This window comes from Talpa occidentalis, unplaced genomic scaffold, assembly GCF_014898055.3.
Source record: "Talpa occidentalis isolate TD23 unplaced genomic scaffold, MPIMG_talOcc4v2.1 talOcc4.11, whole genome shotgun sequence".
Lineage (NCBI taxonomy): Eukaryota > Metazoa > Chordata > Mammalia > Eulipotyphla > Talpidae > Talpa > Talpa occidentalis.
In genome coordinates this window covers 578,709-596,341 of record NW_023601104.1, presented here as the reverse complement: position 1 = coordinate 596,341, position 17,633 = coordinate 578,709, and the positions used below count along the sequence as shown (strand labels likewise).

The 17,633-nt window shown below is 41.8% G+C and overlaps 1 protein-coding gene across 1 annotated transcript in view; it reads left to right on the top strand.

Moving 5' to 3' along the window:
• Window positions 1-17,633, top strand: part of LOC119238388 (S phase cyclin A-associated protein in the endoplasmic reticulum-like) — a 120,771-nt gene that overhangs the window by 81,516 nt on the left and 21,622 nt on the right. The window contains exons 4-5 of the mRNA XM_037502050.2: window positions 8,379-8,616; window positions 13,180-13,329. Coding sequence (XP_037357947.1) covers window positions 8,379-8,616; window positions 13,180-13,329 — 388 coding nt within the window. The remainder of the gene's footprint in view (window positions 1-8,378; window positions 8,617-13,179; window positions 13,330-17,633) is intronic.

Genomic DNA, 17,633 nt, shown 5'->3' with positions numbered 1-17,633 from the left:
TTTTTTAATGAGGTATAACTGACATACAGCATTCTATTTGTTTCAGGTATACAATAAAATGATTCAATATTTGTATATATTGTGAAAGGATAACCAAAATAAGTGTGGTTAACATCTGCTACCGTATATAGTTACCCAAAAAAAAAGAAATTTTTTCTGATGAGACTCTTGAAGATGTACTCTCTCAGCAGCTTTCAAAGACACAGAGCTGTCTTACTAACTAGTTACCATGCTGTTCGTTATAGCCCCGCAACTGGAATTTTGTACTTCGTACTTCTTGACCCCCTTAACCAATTTTTCCCTACTTCCACCACCTGGGCTACTCTTAACATTGGAAGAAGGACCGCCCATATCCCGTCTTCTTTTCTCTTGTGCTCACATCACCACTAAGCCATCCCCAATCCCGTCAACAGAGCTCCAAATTATATCTGCATTAAACAAACTGTTTTTGACATCCTTTGTATCCATAAAATGTGTATGTGTATGCACGTGCGCACATGTGCGTGCATGTTTGTGTACAGGAAACTGATTTTCAGAGTAGATTCACATCTGTTATCCCTTCCCAAGATTGGACAGAATCTTATAAATCATCCTGTCCCATGCCCATTAGTATTTTGAGTGCCCTCTGCCACTTCAGTGGATGCGATCCTCTACTTCATCCAAAATGGAGAAAAATGTAATACCTCCCCAACAGCCAGTCACTTTTGGGTGTTCTAATGGTTAGAAAATTTTCCATAAGTTTATCTAAAAGCTGCTTTCACTTAATGTCTCTCCACTGAGGTCTATAACAGCATAGTACCACTTCAGTTTGAAACCTTCATGTCCTCGAGTTCTGAGTTAAACCTCCAGTTCCTTTGAATGTTCCTCAGGTGATATTGTTTCCAGGTTCTTTTATCACAAAACTCACTTTCCCAGGAACTTTCTGACGCATCAGTATCCTAAATGCCGTACAACACCCAGCTCTGGACCCACTTCTTCCCGTGCAGTTACATGGCACACTAGAGGAAGATCAACCTTGGTTTTGTTTACATTGTACTGCTGTTAATTCAGTGGCAATTAAATTATTGTAGTTGATAATCAAACAACACTGTTTCCTCATTTGCACTGGTAAACAACTAACATACTACTACTTTTTCCCTGCTTATCTTTGAACTCGACTCATACTAAACATATGCAGTTAGCTTTTTATAATCTAAAAATAAGATTTAACCATCATTTCTATAACTTTTTTAGTCCTCATTTATATCTAGTAAACTTTTTTTTGATTGCTTCCTCCTCCTTGACACTATCCTACTTTACTGCTAGGATACCCACTTCCCAGTTTTCTTCCTAGTCCACTGGTTTCTATTTTTCAATTTTCCTCCCTGGCCTCTCTTTTCCCACTTTTTAGACACAGTATCCTGGGGCTCAATCCTCAGATTACCGTCTGTGTTTACTCAATACGTGAACTCCTGACTTAAATACTGTCTATGTGTTGATGGCACCCAAATAATCTGAAGGCCACCTCTCTGTCTCAGGCTTGTATATTTATTCAGTCATTCAACAAATACTTTTTGAGTAGCTACTACAGGCCAGACACTGTTCTAACCTGTGGGCAAATCAGACAAAAATTCCTACCCTTGAGAAGTTCATCTTAACCAACTTTAAATCCAGTATTTCTATTTAGGTAATAGGCATCTTGAATTTGACAATTTTAAAACTGAACTCCTGGTTTTCTTCCCCAGGCATGCTCTAGCTACTGTCTTCATCATTTCTGTAATTATTACTACTCAGGCCAAAAATCATTGACCCGTGTTTTATTCCTTTCCATCACACCGACATCCAATCCATCAGGAAATCCTGTTGGCTTTCCCTTCTGAATATGTTCACAATTCAACCATTTCTCACCATATCCCTGGCTACCTTCCTATTTCATTCATCATGACCTCTCTGGAGCAGCATTCTAATTAGTCTCCCTGCTCTGCATTGGCTCTTCTAAAAACTTTTCGACCAATTAGGTATAGTGATTACTTTTAAATCTAAGTCAGATTACATCATTTGAAATCTTATAATGACTCCCAGTCTCATTCATTGAAATCCATGTAATGTCTTTGCAAAGGTCTATAAGACCCTACCTGATCTTCTCCCTGTATCCTCTCTGACACCATCTCCTATTATTCCAATCACTCAGCCTAATCTACCTAAACTGGCTTTCTTCCTGTTTCTTGAACATGTTACTCATGTGTCTAGCTCCAAGTCTTGAAACTTGATACTCCTCTACCCTTTCCCTATCCATATGGCTTCCTTCCTTACTTTCTGTAGAGTTCTTCTTAAATAATATTTAAGAAGGCTTAAATGATAAAACGCTTTCTGATAAAACTTAAAGAGGCATAGATTTTAGCAGAATCCCAGTGCTTCGAATAGTGCTTACCAGAACGTTGGTCCCCAATAATTATCGATTGCATGAATGAATAGACCCACTGTGGTGGGCAAAACAATGCCCTCCAGAATACTACAAAATAAGGACAGACATACAGACCAATAGAATAGAATAGAACAGAACAGAACAGAATAGAAAACCCAGAAATAGAATCTAACATATATGTTCATATGATTTTGGAGAAGGGTGCCAAAATCATCACCGAAATCATTGAATGGGAGCAGCAATCTTTTTAACAAAATGGTACTGGGAAAACCAGATAACCAAGTGTAAAAGAATCAAGTTGGGCCTTTACCTAACACCATATATAAAAATTAACTCAAAACAAATCATGGCCTAACTCTAAGACCTAAAACTATAAAGCTCTCAAGGAAAATACAGGGAAAAAACTTAATGACTTAAAATTTGGAAATGATTTCTTAGAAATGATGCCAGAAGAACAGGCAATAAGGGAAAAGGACAAATTGGACTTAATGAAAATGTTTTAATTTACTTATCAAAAAAAATAGAAGACAACCTAAAGAATGGGAGAAAATATTTGCAAACCAAATATCTGATGAGGGATTACTACCTCATGAAACTATGAAAAGCTCCTAAAACTAAACAACAACAAAAAAATCCCATTAAAAAATTGACTGAGGACTTGAACAGAAGTCTCTCCAAGGAAGATATACAAATGTCCAATGGGCACATGAAAAGATGCTCAACATCATTTATCATGGGTAAATGCAAGCCAAAACTATAATAAGATGCCACTGCACACCCATTCTAATATATCTGCTATCAAAAAAAAAAAATTTTTTTTTTTGAAAGAAAATAACAAGTGCTAGCAGAAATTTGGAGAAGTTTGGAAACCCTGTGCATTGTTGATGAGAATGTAAACTGGGACAGCTGCAATGGAAAACATTATAGCATTTCTAAGACATGGAAGCAACCCTAGTGTCCATCTGTGGGTAAATGGATAAGCAAAATGTGGTATATACGTTCAATGTACTATTGTTCAAACTTAAAAAAGAAGGAAATTCTTCCATATGCTCCAACATGGACGAAGCTGGGACATTATGCTAAGTGAAATAAGCTTGTTACCAAAAGTCAATACCATACGAAGATTCTACTTACATGAAGTACTTAGAGTTAGTAAGGACATTCATAGAGACATGAAGTAAAATGTGGTTGTCAGAGGCAGATAGGAGGAGGGGGAATGGGAAGGTATTATTTATTTTTTTTTTAGAATTTATTTATTTTATACAAGAACCAGGGTACAGGCCAGAGGTGCAGAGGGTGAGAGGATTCCCCAGAGACAGAGCGGGGAACAGAACAGGCAGACTGACGAAGTACACTACTGAGGGGAGCAGTGGGCAGCAGGAGAGGTCTGCGTGCCAGGTGGGACCCTCTCCAGCGGCCGGGATCGAACCGGTGCTGCAGAGGCTGCGGGCAGCTTCACAGTGCGGCGCTCAACCACCTGCGCCACCAGGATTTCAGTTTTGCTGAGTTACAGAGATGGTTGATGGTGATGGTTACATGACATGATGATTTAAGACCATTGAACTGTACACTTAAAAATAGTTTAGATGTTAAACTTTGTTATGTATTATTTTACCACAATAAAAATGGGGGGGGGATATAGAATGGTCCTGACAAAGATAGCTATATCTTAATACCCAGAATTCATGTTACCTCAGATGGGAAGGGTATCCTGGATTATCCACTGAGCCCAATATAATCACAAAGGTCCTTGGAAGAGAAAAAGGGACGCGGGAAAGTCATGGGGAGAGAGTTGCCTTTTAAGAGAGAGGAAGGAACTCTAACCAAGGAATGTAGTCATAATCTAAAAGCTGGAACAGGCAAGGAAATGAATTCTCTCCTGGAATTTCCAGAAGAGATACTATGTTAGTGATACCTGTTTGGGGTTTCTGATTTCCGGAGCTGTAAGGAAATAGATTTGTGCTGTTTTGAGCCAGCAGCAGAGGTCATTTGTCGTGGCAGCAATATAAAAGGGACACTGGCACTGCTCCTGTAGGTCAGGGGCTTATTCTTCCTGTCTGGACATATCTTGGGTGGTCACTGGGGCACAGCACTTTGGGGTTTTTTTGTTTTTTTTTTTAATAGCTAGTACGCCCTGGTGCTCCCCAGGAAGCCTAATGAATGGTGATGTCACTGAATCAGCCATCCAGCTCACAGCACTGTGCAGACCCCTGAGTGGAGTGCTCTTGGATTTAGGCACTAAAATGGGAGGTGCTCACAGGATGCCTCAAGTTTCCAGAACTAAAGCATGAACAAAACCAAAGTCCAAGCGCAGTCTAGAAGACACCAGCGCTGAAGGTTGTCAAGGTTGGTGTTACCGAGCCAGGAATCAGAGCACCCGGAGATGGAACCAACAAGCCAGGAGCATACCGGGAAAAGGGATTGTCCTATCACCTAGGCCCAGCACAGCTGCTTGGGGCTAACTACGGCCTGGTATGTCAGTGATTTAAAGCACCAAAGACGGATGGATGGCACAGGACGCAGGCGCACACAGATCACTACTTGTTTTGTGTGAGCCTGCTCTCCTTTAAGCAACACAGGATTTCTAGTCTTGCTAGCCCAGTTACAGTTTTTCCTAATTGAATCTAGTCTTTAATGAAAGGAAATAACTATACTACTAAGATCTCTACTCCTAGAGACCAAACAAAAACACTTTAAAATCCACTAAAATTGAGAAAAATCTCAGAGTATAATAATACAAAATTCCACATCAGATTTTTCATATCTTCATGTTATTTTTAAAAGAAAACATTATACCCCATGCCTGATATGAATAAGGTCTTTTACTTTTTTATTATAAACATTTAGGCTTAAAGTGATTGTAACTGACAAGACCAACAGGAGCCTGTGATCTGCTCATGGACAAATTATCTATATTTCAGGCTAACTCAAAAGTAAACATTCTCTAAAGTCTCTTCAACTCTGTGTTAGTTCTCTGGAAGCCAAATGTAACAGACAAGCCCTCTGGCCTCCCCTCCTCTTGACAAACTCTACTAACTTATAAATGAATGGTCTTTTCCATGAAGCATTATGTGCATATATTAGGTGCATTTTGAACCATTTCCACATCTGAGTTCTTAGATGTTTAACTTTCTTGAATCAACATTTTTATTTCATCCGGAGAATATTGTAAAAGACCCTCAGATATGTTGTTTTATAATCTGATTAGTATTTTCCTACATAATAGAGTGGAGAGAAGGAACTATTATGATGGCCTTTGCTCACTTTTTTTTAAAGATTTTTACATTTATTCCTCTGAAAAAATAATAGCAATGAATGTATGTCATCTAATAAATGCTTGAAAAATTCCTTAAATGCTGCCGTTTTATTCCTGAATATCTGCACTTGAATATGCTGATAAGCATTTTAAAAACAACAAAGGCAGTAAGAAGGGAAATCAGTGTCCTCAATCACCGGTGGTAATGTCACTCGCCCCAAGGCTCTGAAAGCCTATTAGAAACCAGCTTGAGAGAGAAGTGTCTTCTGACTTATCCTGGGCTCTAACAGGGAGTCAGCGTTAAACAAACACAGACCCCTTTTTGGAACCTTTATAGTAAACTCAGACACATTAATCTACTCACGTCTCTAGTCCCAGTCTGACCCCTAACTCTTACGGCTATAACGGAAGGAAGGGCCAACTGACATTAGCTCGTGGAGTTTGTATAAAGGTTCATTCCTTAACATTTTGCTTTTATTGAGTCTCATAAGATAAGCGATGATACAAGATTACAGGATAGTCTCTAGACACATTATTTAGCAATATTCAGTCACTCCCAAGATTTGACTTAAGAAAAGGCATGAATGTTTGGCCTGGATGTTTTGGTCTTTGGACAAGGTTCTGCCCTTAAGACAGGAGTCCTCACTGGTGTCCCTGTGTTTGCTGCTGACAAATACGAATCATCTAAAACATCTCCACTAATTTCTCTAGGTCTCAGCTGCTTCATTATGTAATGAGGAGAATAATAACTCTCCACCAACTCTGAAACACTAAGAATGAGATGAGGTTAAAGGTGTGAGTATAGAGGGGCCTCCCCAGTGGCCTAGGGTTTAAGTCTCAGCGCTATCACCGCAGCCAGGGAGCTACCCACATGGCACAGCAGACCTCTCCTGTCTCTCCCACTGCTCCCCTCAGCAGTGTAGCTCAGTAAATCCTCCTGTTCTGCTCCCCACTCTGTCTCTGGTGAGTCCTCTCGTGCACCACACGTCTGGCCCACTCCCCAGTTCTATGCAAAAATAAATCTTAAAAAAAAAAAATGAGTATTTAGCAGAGCCCGCCATATAAAGAGATGACAGTATTTCATAAGAGAGCTGTTTTCTTGAGAAGGAAAACAAGGTATACAAGGTCATCTTAGCACATTGTTAGCATATCACAAACAGTGCACGTCCAGAATGCTTACCTTGGTTATGAATAAAACTCCACTTTGCTTTGCTGTTAGCAAATTAAAATGAATAAAATAATCCCTTTGTTAAAAATAAGTATTAGAAAATTAGACAAGATATTAGAAACTTGCCGGCCAGTAATTCTGAATTCTTACTGAATTGATGATAACTCTGAGTGCTTCCAGGCAAGCTGATGAGCTCAGCATACATCTTGAAACTCCCCTCCCATTCCAGATTCCAGCTGAAAGCAGCGACAACAAGGAGGAGGCAAGGTGGGGGACTGAGTGGGGGCTAAAACAGGGAAGGGTTTCATCCCATGCCAGAACACAAAGCCTTCTGCTCAGTGTTCTGCAGATCACATTACAGGGAGTCACTGAGCAAGGGCTTGCATCTTCCCTTCCTGAGAAATAGCCATGACCTGGGAGGAAGGTGACCAACCTACTTGGGAAAACACAGAGATCAGAGGGTATGTGCGGTAGTTAGAGCAAGTGGCTGTAGCAGGTGCAGACCTTGCATTTTTCAGGTTCAAACCCAGTGGAGAAAACGCAGGGACTTCTAAGCATTTCAGTAAGTCTTCCTCCATCCCACAAGCTCTAACTGAGACATTTTTCATTCTAGAACCATGATGAACAGCCAGAGAAAGAAAATACACAGCTTACCTTAGGCATATGCACCCTTGAGCATAGTGAGTAGGGAGGCCACTCCACCTGCAGCATGTTGGCTAAGAGAAAGGGAGAGGCCCTCCATAGAGAGACGTCTGGGTGCAGTTTGGGGTGGGGGGGGGAAGAACAAAAGAACACTTGACAACCACATTTACTAAAACTGCAAGCTCTTGCTCACTTGATGCTTCGTGTCCACCTGAGTTCAGGAGTGCGGTGGATTCAACAAAACTTTGCTGGTTTGCTGTTGATTTCAGAAATTAATTTGCTATTGCCATTATTTCTTGTCCATAGTACTTCCCTCCACGCTGGCTAAACTCACTTCATGCTGACTTGCATCAAGTTCATCCAATACCTTCTTCTTCCTGGGAGCCTGGCGCCTGCTATCTCTCGCCGATACTCCTGGATGAGGGGATAGTGTCTTCAAAGGCACTACTGAAGTGCCTCCCCATCATATACTGGGTCTTTGAGGCCACATGCTTTCCGGGTAGCACCCCCAGAAGATTCCCTTTGTGTGTCCAGAAAGGAAGCTATAGTACTGCAATCGCTGAGTCACAACAGCCCTCATGGACACTGTCCAGTGTTCTGAGACCTAGAATCTAAACAAAGTGGGGCTGCCCAGCATGCAGAGGTCAGGGAGGGTATTGGCAGCCTCCACCCTGGCTGCAGAGTGCTCAGCTGCCACTGCTGCCTGGTCTCCCTGGGGAAGGAAAGGGCAAGCCACGGTGCACTCGGGTGGGGGGGCTGCATTTATTCCTGGAGGTTTCTTGTTACCTTATTACACAACTCAGATGGTTTGCTTTTAACGGTCTGCTTGTCTTGTTCCATTTGACCTATAAAAATGCAAACATCCTTTAAGTAGATTTCTCTGAAAGAGTTGAATGTTTCCTTGTCAGGTCATACAGCATATTTGATGATAATCACCAGGACAGCACGGGACTGACAGCTGCTCTTCAGGCCACAGACCTGGCTGGGGTGCTGCACATGCTCTACTGCGTGCTCTTCCACGGCACCGTCTCGGACCCCAGCACCGCCAGCCCCAAGGAGAGTTACGCTCACAATACAGTGCAAGTGGCCATTCGGAGCCTGCGCTTCTTCAACAGCTTTGCGGCTCTTGATCTGCCTGCTTTTCAGGTACTCAGCTTTAGCTAGTGTGGTGTTGACCAACCAAGAGTTAATATTTCGGCGTACCAGTGATGAGGATTTGTTCTTGTGCATTAAAGTACGATGAAGGGAATCACTGACACCACAACTGCTGATATTAAACGGTGCATACCATTCACTAAGCTGCTATCTTCTGGGACTGTATTATGCTCTACCAGTGAATTCTCATGACTACCCTGCAAGATATTTATTAGGCCCATTTTACAGATGGAAAAGCTGGCAATTCAGTAATTTCCCAGGGTTACATGGGGCTGAGCCGGGACTGATACCCTCGATTCTCGGATCCCAAACAGAACCCATGCCACTCTGCTGCTTGTCAAGAAATCTTCTGTCTCAATTTCTTTAGATAAAGGTATTACCATTCCATCAACTTTTAAATGTTAGAGAAATGATTTCTCATATAAATCGAATCAAAATTAGATAAATTATTTTTATGTATGACTTCCTATGCATGATTTAACTGATCAGGTAAAGTACATGCATAGAAATAAGCCAAAAAGAAAAAGAAAAATACCGGATGGTCTCACTCATAGCAGGAATCTAGAAAACTTAAATAAGGGACCAGGAAAATGAATAACTATAAGAAAGTAAAAATCAAATCAACAAAAACTATGAACCAGAGACACTTTATGTGGGGTGGGGAGCGGGGAAGGGAGGGATTGGGGTCAAACTAAGGGGATTGCAATTGTATGGGGAATATAAAAATAAAATTTATTTTTAAAAAAATAAAGTACATGCATAGTTAAGTGTACAAACCCCCATTAATTAAGTTTTTATAGGGGATGATAGAAAATTACTCTATGCTATAACATCAGAATGTCTGCTTAGAAACAATTTGTTTTCCATGTAGGAAATTTAATTTTCAGAAACACTGAACTTTTAGAACAGAGCAGGCCCCAAGGAAGAGACTTTCTCTTGCAGTTTATTAACTGTCAAATGATTTCATTAAAAAGGAACAAACTTGGCAGATGATGAACCCATAATTTATACAAATTGCTTTTCTCAGAGAGAAAAGGTTACAGAGATACAAATGTATGAAATTGGCGGTCTTTGGTCACTTGGAGTTGGAGGAACCGCTTCTGTTTGGTAGCTGATGACAAGGGTGCAGTTCTTCATACCATTCTGTTCACACCAGGAAATGAATGTGCTGTGTCATTCTATTCAGTATCTTTCAACTTTGTAGTGGAAGTTTATTCAGTGCAAAAGCAGACATCTGTTCTTTAGGGTTAATGCTTTTTAGTTTCCAAAGCAGGTGAGCAAGCCTAAGGTGGTAACTGTATAATGGCTAGAGGTCTGAGAGTGTACTGCCATACCTGAAGCAGGAGACCTCTGCTCCAGAAAATGCCAGTTGTTCTTGCCTCTGGGTTGAACATACGCCTGTATTTTATGAAAACCCAAATCCACTGGGTTCTGTCTGGAAACATCTTCTCTGTTCCTGCAACCCCACATTTCTCTTTTCTTTCCTTTCTGGTTTTTCTTCTCTTTTGTCTCTGTTCTTTTTTTTTTTTTTTTTTTTTTTTTCTGACTCTCCTGTCTTCCTTTATTTTAGTCAGTTTTGTTATCAGTGTTCTTACTTTCTCCAGACGTTGTTCTTAGGTACCCAGCACATGGGCCAGAAAAACCTGTATGTACCTTTCCTGGCTGCCACCTTTTTGGTGCACAAGATCCAGCACATGCTTTTCCCTGACTCCTTATCTTGTGTGGGGACCCAAATGCCCAAAACCTAGAGCATCGGGATGTTTATACATGGTGATTTAACTGTTCCAGTTGCTTCTATGCATTAAAAAAATACTTAGTAGACAACAATTATTTTATTATGATCACAGATCCTGTGGGTCCAAAATTCAGACAAGGCTCATCACAGTGAGCATGGCCTGTCACAACTGCATGATAGGGGGCTTCAGCTAGAGGCTGAATAAAAGGTGAGGGAAGAGGTGGGGAGTGAAGTTACCTGGAGTCACCGTCTTTCTCGTGTTTGATACCTGGGCTGACTCAAAAACTAGGTTCACAAGGACTGTGGGCCAGACATCTACACAGGCTTCTCCATGAGACTAGGGCTTCTCAAAACGTTGTGATGTCTGGGTCCTGAGTGGAAGCTTCCAGAAAACAGGTATTTCAAGAGAATCAGAAAGAAGCTGGATGACTTTATGACTTAGCCTCAGAAGTCACATAGAAGTCAGTCATAAGCCTCCCCTCCAGGTTGAAGGAGAGAAGTCCTACACCCCACCCTTCAATGGGGTACCACAAAGATTTGTAGTCATTGGTTGGAACACACTCTGTTTAGCAAGCTAGAGCAGCTCATCTATCACACAGACATCATTAACGTAGACGAACATCCAAAGAAACATTTAATGCTCAAGTAAATACAGTACAGATACACAGGATTTGTTTTTCAAAGCAATGGGTGAGTTTTGAATAAAAAGAACTATTTTTATGATAGATATGGCCAGAGACTATTCATGTTTTAGTTCAAAACAACTTACATGTCCACAGTGAAGTTTCAGGGGCTACATTTATAAAAGATAGGAATAGAGATTTTAGAAACAGCATAGACCTGACCTCAGATAAATCTGGGAGACAATTTGTGAATTGAAGACAGGAGAATAAAAGGAATTGAAGAAGAAAATTGAAATGAGGTAAATGTTATACAGGACTTTGTACATACTGACAGCTGAACCCTATGCATCACAAGAGCTCAAAGTTCTTATGGACCGTCTCCATCAGACTTCTGGACCTGCGGTCAGGCGTGGAGCCCTCATGCTACCAAGCTGGACCATCGGAGACAAGTCATTTGAACCGTTAAGACTCAGTTTCTCATCTATAAAATGAAGATTTTAAAAAACCTACCTTACAAGTCTGAGGATTCAGTGAGATTACATAAAGGCACAGAGCTACCTAGCACATAGCAGGCCCTTGAGAAATGTGTGTGCACTCAGCTTTTGAAGATAAAGAACGCTCTTGCAGGTGCTGAGTCAAAGTCAAGACTTGAATCAGCGTTCCCGGCACACCAGCACCCAGGGCTGCTCAGCAGACCTGCGTGCTCTCTGACTGTGAGAATTATCATGTGGTGTGAACAAAAGGCTGCCTGTTACAAGTATTCTCTTAGCTGATTTCTTTCATTGTATACTAATAAGGCTGTCAGAATTTTTTTCTCCCTTCAGCAAGAGCCTGATTTCACTCTGAATTCATACTGGCACAGATGGCCTTGCGATCAGGGATATTGTATATTGCACACACTTTGACAGTTTTTACAATTGAAGGTGGTCTCAAGAAACAAATCAATGTACTGACTTGGCAATTAATTCTGGCTAAAAAAGGAAATATCGTTTCCTTGAAAAATTGCTTTAATTTTTATATTCAAACTTACATGCCCCTTGACCTGCTCTTATCAGTGAAGGTTAAACAGAGGGCACTGGGTCACAGCATGCTGGACACAGCTAATTAAATAAGGGCTGAGCCGAGACGGTGTCACTCCTTGATTTAAAGGAGCAAAGCCTTCCTGAAGTCTCTTTGGAGCCCGAGAAACACTTTGTCTCAAGACCACGAAACTGAGGCAGAGGTCCTCTCCGAATTCAGCCGTCGTTTGTTTCAGTCCTCCCGGAAAGGCGTGTGTTTTGCCCACCGTTAGGCAAGTGAATTCATTGAAACTTGCAAGCTGCAGTAAATCTGACCTGGATCAAGCCTACCAAGACCTCAAATCAAGAGATGAGTTTTAAACTCTGCCTTTTCCCACAGGCCGGCAGCGGCGCTTCATTCCAGAGTGTATTCTCGGGCTTCGCCTCTCCCCTTTGCCCTCCTGTCGCTCTGTCTGTTTGACATGTTTATTAAATAGAAACTTCAGGCTGCACAGACAGACTCAGGCCCTCCTCCCGTCACCGGCCACCGACAGCCTTTGGCCTGTCTGGAGAAAGGATCCCAGAAGCCTCGTCTCTGGGGGGCTTCGTGGTGGTTTGTTTTCTTTTTTTTGGGGGGGGGGGTGTTACTGTTTTTACATTCTTTCAGGAGCCTTGGGTTTACAGAGCAGTTTATTTGAATAACCAGTTGTTATTTATATTGCTTTTCTGTGTGATATTTAAGTAAATGATTAGAATTATATTTTTATCCCTTTGTGCAAGAAAATATTTTCTCCAGAAACAAAAATATTAGAAGTTAGCAAAATAGTAGATTTACAGGTGAATTTTAATATTTTTATTCTTCTGACTTTTCTGCAGTGAGACTTTGTACAACAAGAAAATTTAACTTACTAAAAACGCAATAGATAACCATGCTTTGGGTGGATAATGTCTTGGCACGGGTAGTACAGGCATTTGGTGTGCTGTGCTCTGTTTTCTGTCCCTTTTCAGTTTAACGGTTGCATTTAATATGGTCGTTGATGAGGACAAGAACCCCTGAACTCATCGTTAGTCTTCCTCAGAAATTCCTTAAACATTTGCAGCACATGGCAGAAAAGCACACAGGGCCCAGGCTTGCTTGGTGCTTTGCAGTGCTGCTTCTCCCTGAGCTGGGATTTCTAACTTCTCTTGTCTCTGTCAGTCTATTGTAGGGGCAGAGGGCCTGTCCCTTGCCTTCCGGCACATCGCCAGCTCCCTGCTAGGCCACTGCAGCCAAGTCTCCTGTGAAAGCCTCCTACATGAGGTCATCGTCTGTGTGGGCTACTTCACCGTCAACCACTCAGATAACCAGGTAAGAGGCCCCGGAAAGTTCCTGCAGCCGCTCCCCAGCACTGAGAGTGTGAGGTATTGGAGTGAGAAAAGGCAGGCTGGCCTGCTGGAACCCATCTCTCTTAAGCGAGGCCCTTACCAGGCTTGTGACTATGTCTCTGATTTCTTCTCTCCAAAGAGATTTGCTCGGTACTGGGTTAGCACTAAGTCTCCTTTCAGAGCTATGAAAAGAAAACAGTGTGAATACAATATTCTTAGGCCACACAACGCATCCACTTCCTGGCCACGTAGATTCTGATGCTCTATCCATGTGTTTTTTTTTTGTGGATGAGGCAGCTTGTATCTTTCAACTCGTGTCACTTTGCAAATAGCTTTAGAATCAGGTGCTTTATGAAGCTGCTCTTGGCCCTTGGCTTCTGCTAGTCCCTGGAGGCTGCCAGATGGCACCGGACAGGCGTTGAAAGGGCAGGCAGAGCCTCTCCCCAGTGAGTCACCTGGAGTGATTCTGCTTTTAACTATTTTGATGATTTGGTTTCTGGGCAAGATTGCCTCTGTAAGTAGGGTTTTGCTGCTTTAAGAAGTTGGGAAATCTGTGTTGCAGATTTTATAAAAATCATAACAACAAGGCACCTTGTTGCTCTTTATTTTTAAAACCAGAATTATGGCATAATTAACACATCAAACAGTAATTCCCAACAACCTCATTTATTTAAAACCTCCTACTCAACAATCTTAATTGTATGGAGTATAGATAAGAAAAAGGCCCCCAACACTCTGCACTTACCAGTTTTTATTTTAGGCAGATCACTAACTAATGTGCTTACGAGGCTTGTTAGCCTGTAGCTAACTAGACCAGGGTATGAGAAGGACTAGAGATGACTGTGGTGTCAAAGACAAGTACAAGTTGAGATGCTGCATACAAGGAGCTGGATTTCTCTTCCCGATGAGGAGAAAGAGGATTAAAAAGTACATTGTAGACCCAAGAACTCAGAAAACATAGCCAACTGGATCCCAAGGAACACTAGCCATGAATGTTATTTCTCAAGTTCCTGTCGATGTACCTGATGTTGACCCTGACTAGTCATGGAAGCATGTTCTGGGCATTCCCTCCAAGAAGGCTGAAAGCACACAGTCCATTCTAGAGAGATTCTCATGATTCAAATATTGAAAAAAAAATTTATGCAGGCCACTCCCAGAACAAATGTCATATGTAAACATAAAAATTAGATTTAATTTCATTTAAAAGTTTGTTTTTATTTTTATGATTGCAAAAGAGTCCCTCACATATCATGAAATAGGCAAGTTGGAATCACAGTCACTCATGAGCTCACCCTCTCACGCAGCCTCTGCTACTATTTTGGCACGCTCCCTTACAGCCCCTTTTCTGTGACTATTTTTTCCAGGTTTTGAGGTATAATTGACATAACACTGTATTAGTTTTGAGTGTACAACAGGATAAGGTAGTATACGTATATATTGTAAAATGATCATCATAATAACTGTCATTAGTGTCCATCCCCTCACATAGTTATATTATTTTTCTTATAAGAACTTTCAAAATCTAATTTCAAATGTATGATACAGTGTTAACTTTATCAGTTATCTCCCCAGAACTTACTACTAAACATGTGTACCTTTTCCCATTTCACCTACATCAGCCTCTGTGAATATTTTCGCAGAGCTAAGATCATACTGTACATGGACTCGTGTCCCCCATTATACACTGGACAGTTATGTCGCAGTAACTGTCATTTTTAGTGGCTGCGTGACTTTATCTTATGTGGACAGCCCATGGTTTACCTAACAGCATACTGGTTTATACTTAATTTGTTTTATATTTAACTTGTTTGTATACTTTGATACTTGAGTTGTTTGCTCTGTGTCAAGACAATGTCTGCTGCCCTTGGAAAGAGGTACGCCGTTTGCACGTGTGGTACTTTTCTGCTGTGTGCAGTTCTACAACATAAGTTAGTTCCTTTAGCACATTCCTATTTAGGGATGATTTGTCTAAACCAAATCTGTTGTGATGAATTGACTAAATCAGAACTTTGAGGGATTTCAGAGAGTTTTTCTGCTATAACAGGATCATAGACTAATCCTCTCCTGTAGATAAACTACACGTTCTAAGTATCTCTGGGCTCACCAGAGTGAATGGGGGACAGGGCTGGGGGACTGGTGTTTGGAGATGGCATGTTAGAACTGCCTTGAGTCTGATGCCGAAGTAATGACTGAGCATGTCAGGACAAGAAAAAAAGCGCATTAAATGGGCAGAGAGCATGAAGCCATACAAGCCATATAGCCATACAAGCTATACACAGAGACCAGAGACTTCTCCTTGGAGAAGAAGATACAGTGGAGTCCAGAGACCACTGTTAAGAGGTAAGCTCACTCTGAAGAAGAAATTAGAAAAGTATGAAAAGCCAGACTTTTCTATTTTGACTCCTTACCTCCCAGAGGGATTAAGTATACACTGGACTGCCTCTTCTGACTTGGTGGAAGTTCAACAAAGCCAGTTCAGACCTGAGGCAGCTGCTGAAATGCAATGATCTATGAGAAGAAAGAATACGATAAAAAGTAGAGAAGAAATAATAAACTGGTAGAAATGATAGTAATTCTTCTATCAGAAACTGACACTCTGCACCTTATGGAGATGCTGTTTTTAAGCAAAACTCCTGATTATTGTAGAAGTCTTTATACTCTTCTTCCCACCTGTTGTCTCTTGGACCTCACTAGCATTTAAGTGAGACTGTAAGTACAGACATTAGTCCTACCTCACAGACAGGTGAGGAATTAGGACTCAGAGAGGTGAAGTGATCCCCTCTCGAAGGCTAAAGAATCGCTGGAAGACAAGGGCCAGAACCCAGGTCTTAACAAAGTTAAACCGATGGCACTTTCCCTTCCACATTGCTTAAGAAAATAAGATGTGGGCCTCCCTGGTGGCGCAAGGGGTTAAGACGCAACCTGTGAAGCTATCGGCAGCCTCTGCAGCATGAGTTCAATCCCCCAGCCAGCCAGGGAGCTACCCACATGGCACAGCAGACCTCTCCTGTCTCGCCCGCTGCTCCCCTCAGCAGTGTATTTCAGTCAGCCTGCCTGTTCTGCTCCCCTCTCTGTCTCTGGTGAATCCTCTCACCCCCCACATCTCTGGCCTGTACCCCAGCTCTTGTGTGCATACATAAATACATCTTTAAAAAAGATGTGTCACAGACCCCATCTACCAGTGAACTCTGAAGCGTGTGCCGCACAGATGATACCCGTTTACCCAGACAGTACATTGAGAAGCTCCATCTGCACTTCTGCATGCTGTCTGGAACCTCTGGGGACATGGATGTGTGCCTTTGTCAGGAAGATCCTAAAAGTCCTGGGAAGATATAAGTGATGTGTTTTACAAATGCACATGAACCATAGTCTAGCAAGTAAAGCCCCAGCCCTGACAGTAGCTTAGATAAATCATTTTCCCTCAAGGCATGAGCGTCTTTGCTCATAAGGAGGTAGATTGGTTCTAGAAATGGATAGTGGTGATGATTACACAGTATTGTGAATATTCTCAATGCCACTGAATTGTAAGCTTAAAAATGGCTAAAATGGTAAATTATGTTATATGTTTTTACCACAATAGAATAAAAAATACAAAATTTAAAACAGAAGTGATTGCCCTGGATTGTCCTGGCCTGTGAGCCCTGTCATTCAGTCTGTGAGAAGTGAAAAGCCAGGACTGGAACCAGACAGACGGCACTCCAGCCCGCTGGGCGACTCCAAGCCATTCTGTGGTTGTCCCAGGCCTCCTCACTCTCTTCCAGATTCTGCCAGCACCAGACAGCTGCAGAAGCTGCCTGCCTCTATAGCAGCTGATCCTTAAAAGCAGACTATTCCTTAGCTCCCCTATCTTGATAAACGCACAGGCACACACAGTGATCCGGGGACCTTGTTTGGTGATGCCACCTTGAGCACTGCTGTTCTGGCTGCACAGAGGGCGTCCTGGCTGCTTGGCCCGGGAGCTCCCTGCCCAGCAGGCATCCTGGCAGGACAGGGGAAGGAAGGAACCTCCAACTTTTGAGGGTGGCAACTGTTCATTTCCCAGTAGAATTGGGGAGTTTTCTATAATTTAAAAAAAAAGATGCTTCTTTATTTATTCTAAAAACTTGTTTTAAGCTCTTGCCCAGCTTCAGTTACAGATTTATGGAGTCCTGGAAAGGCTCTGAGATATTTAGTCTGGCTCCCTTACATTATACATGGAGAAACCAAGGCTTAGCAAAGGAAAAGGAATTGCTAAGTAAGAACCAGCAGAACCCATCCTCATAATGGGCAGTTTAGCTAGTGCCCTTT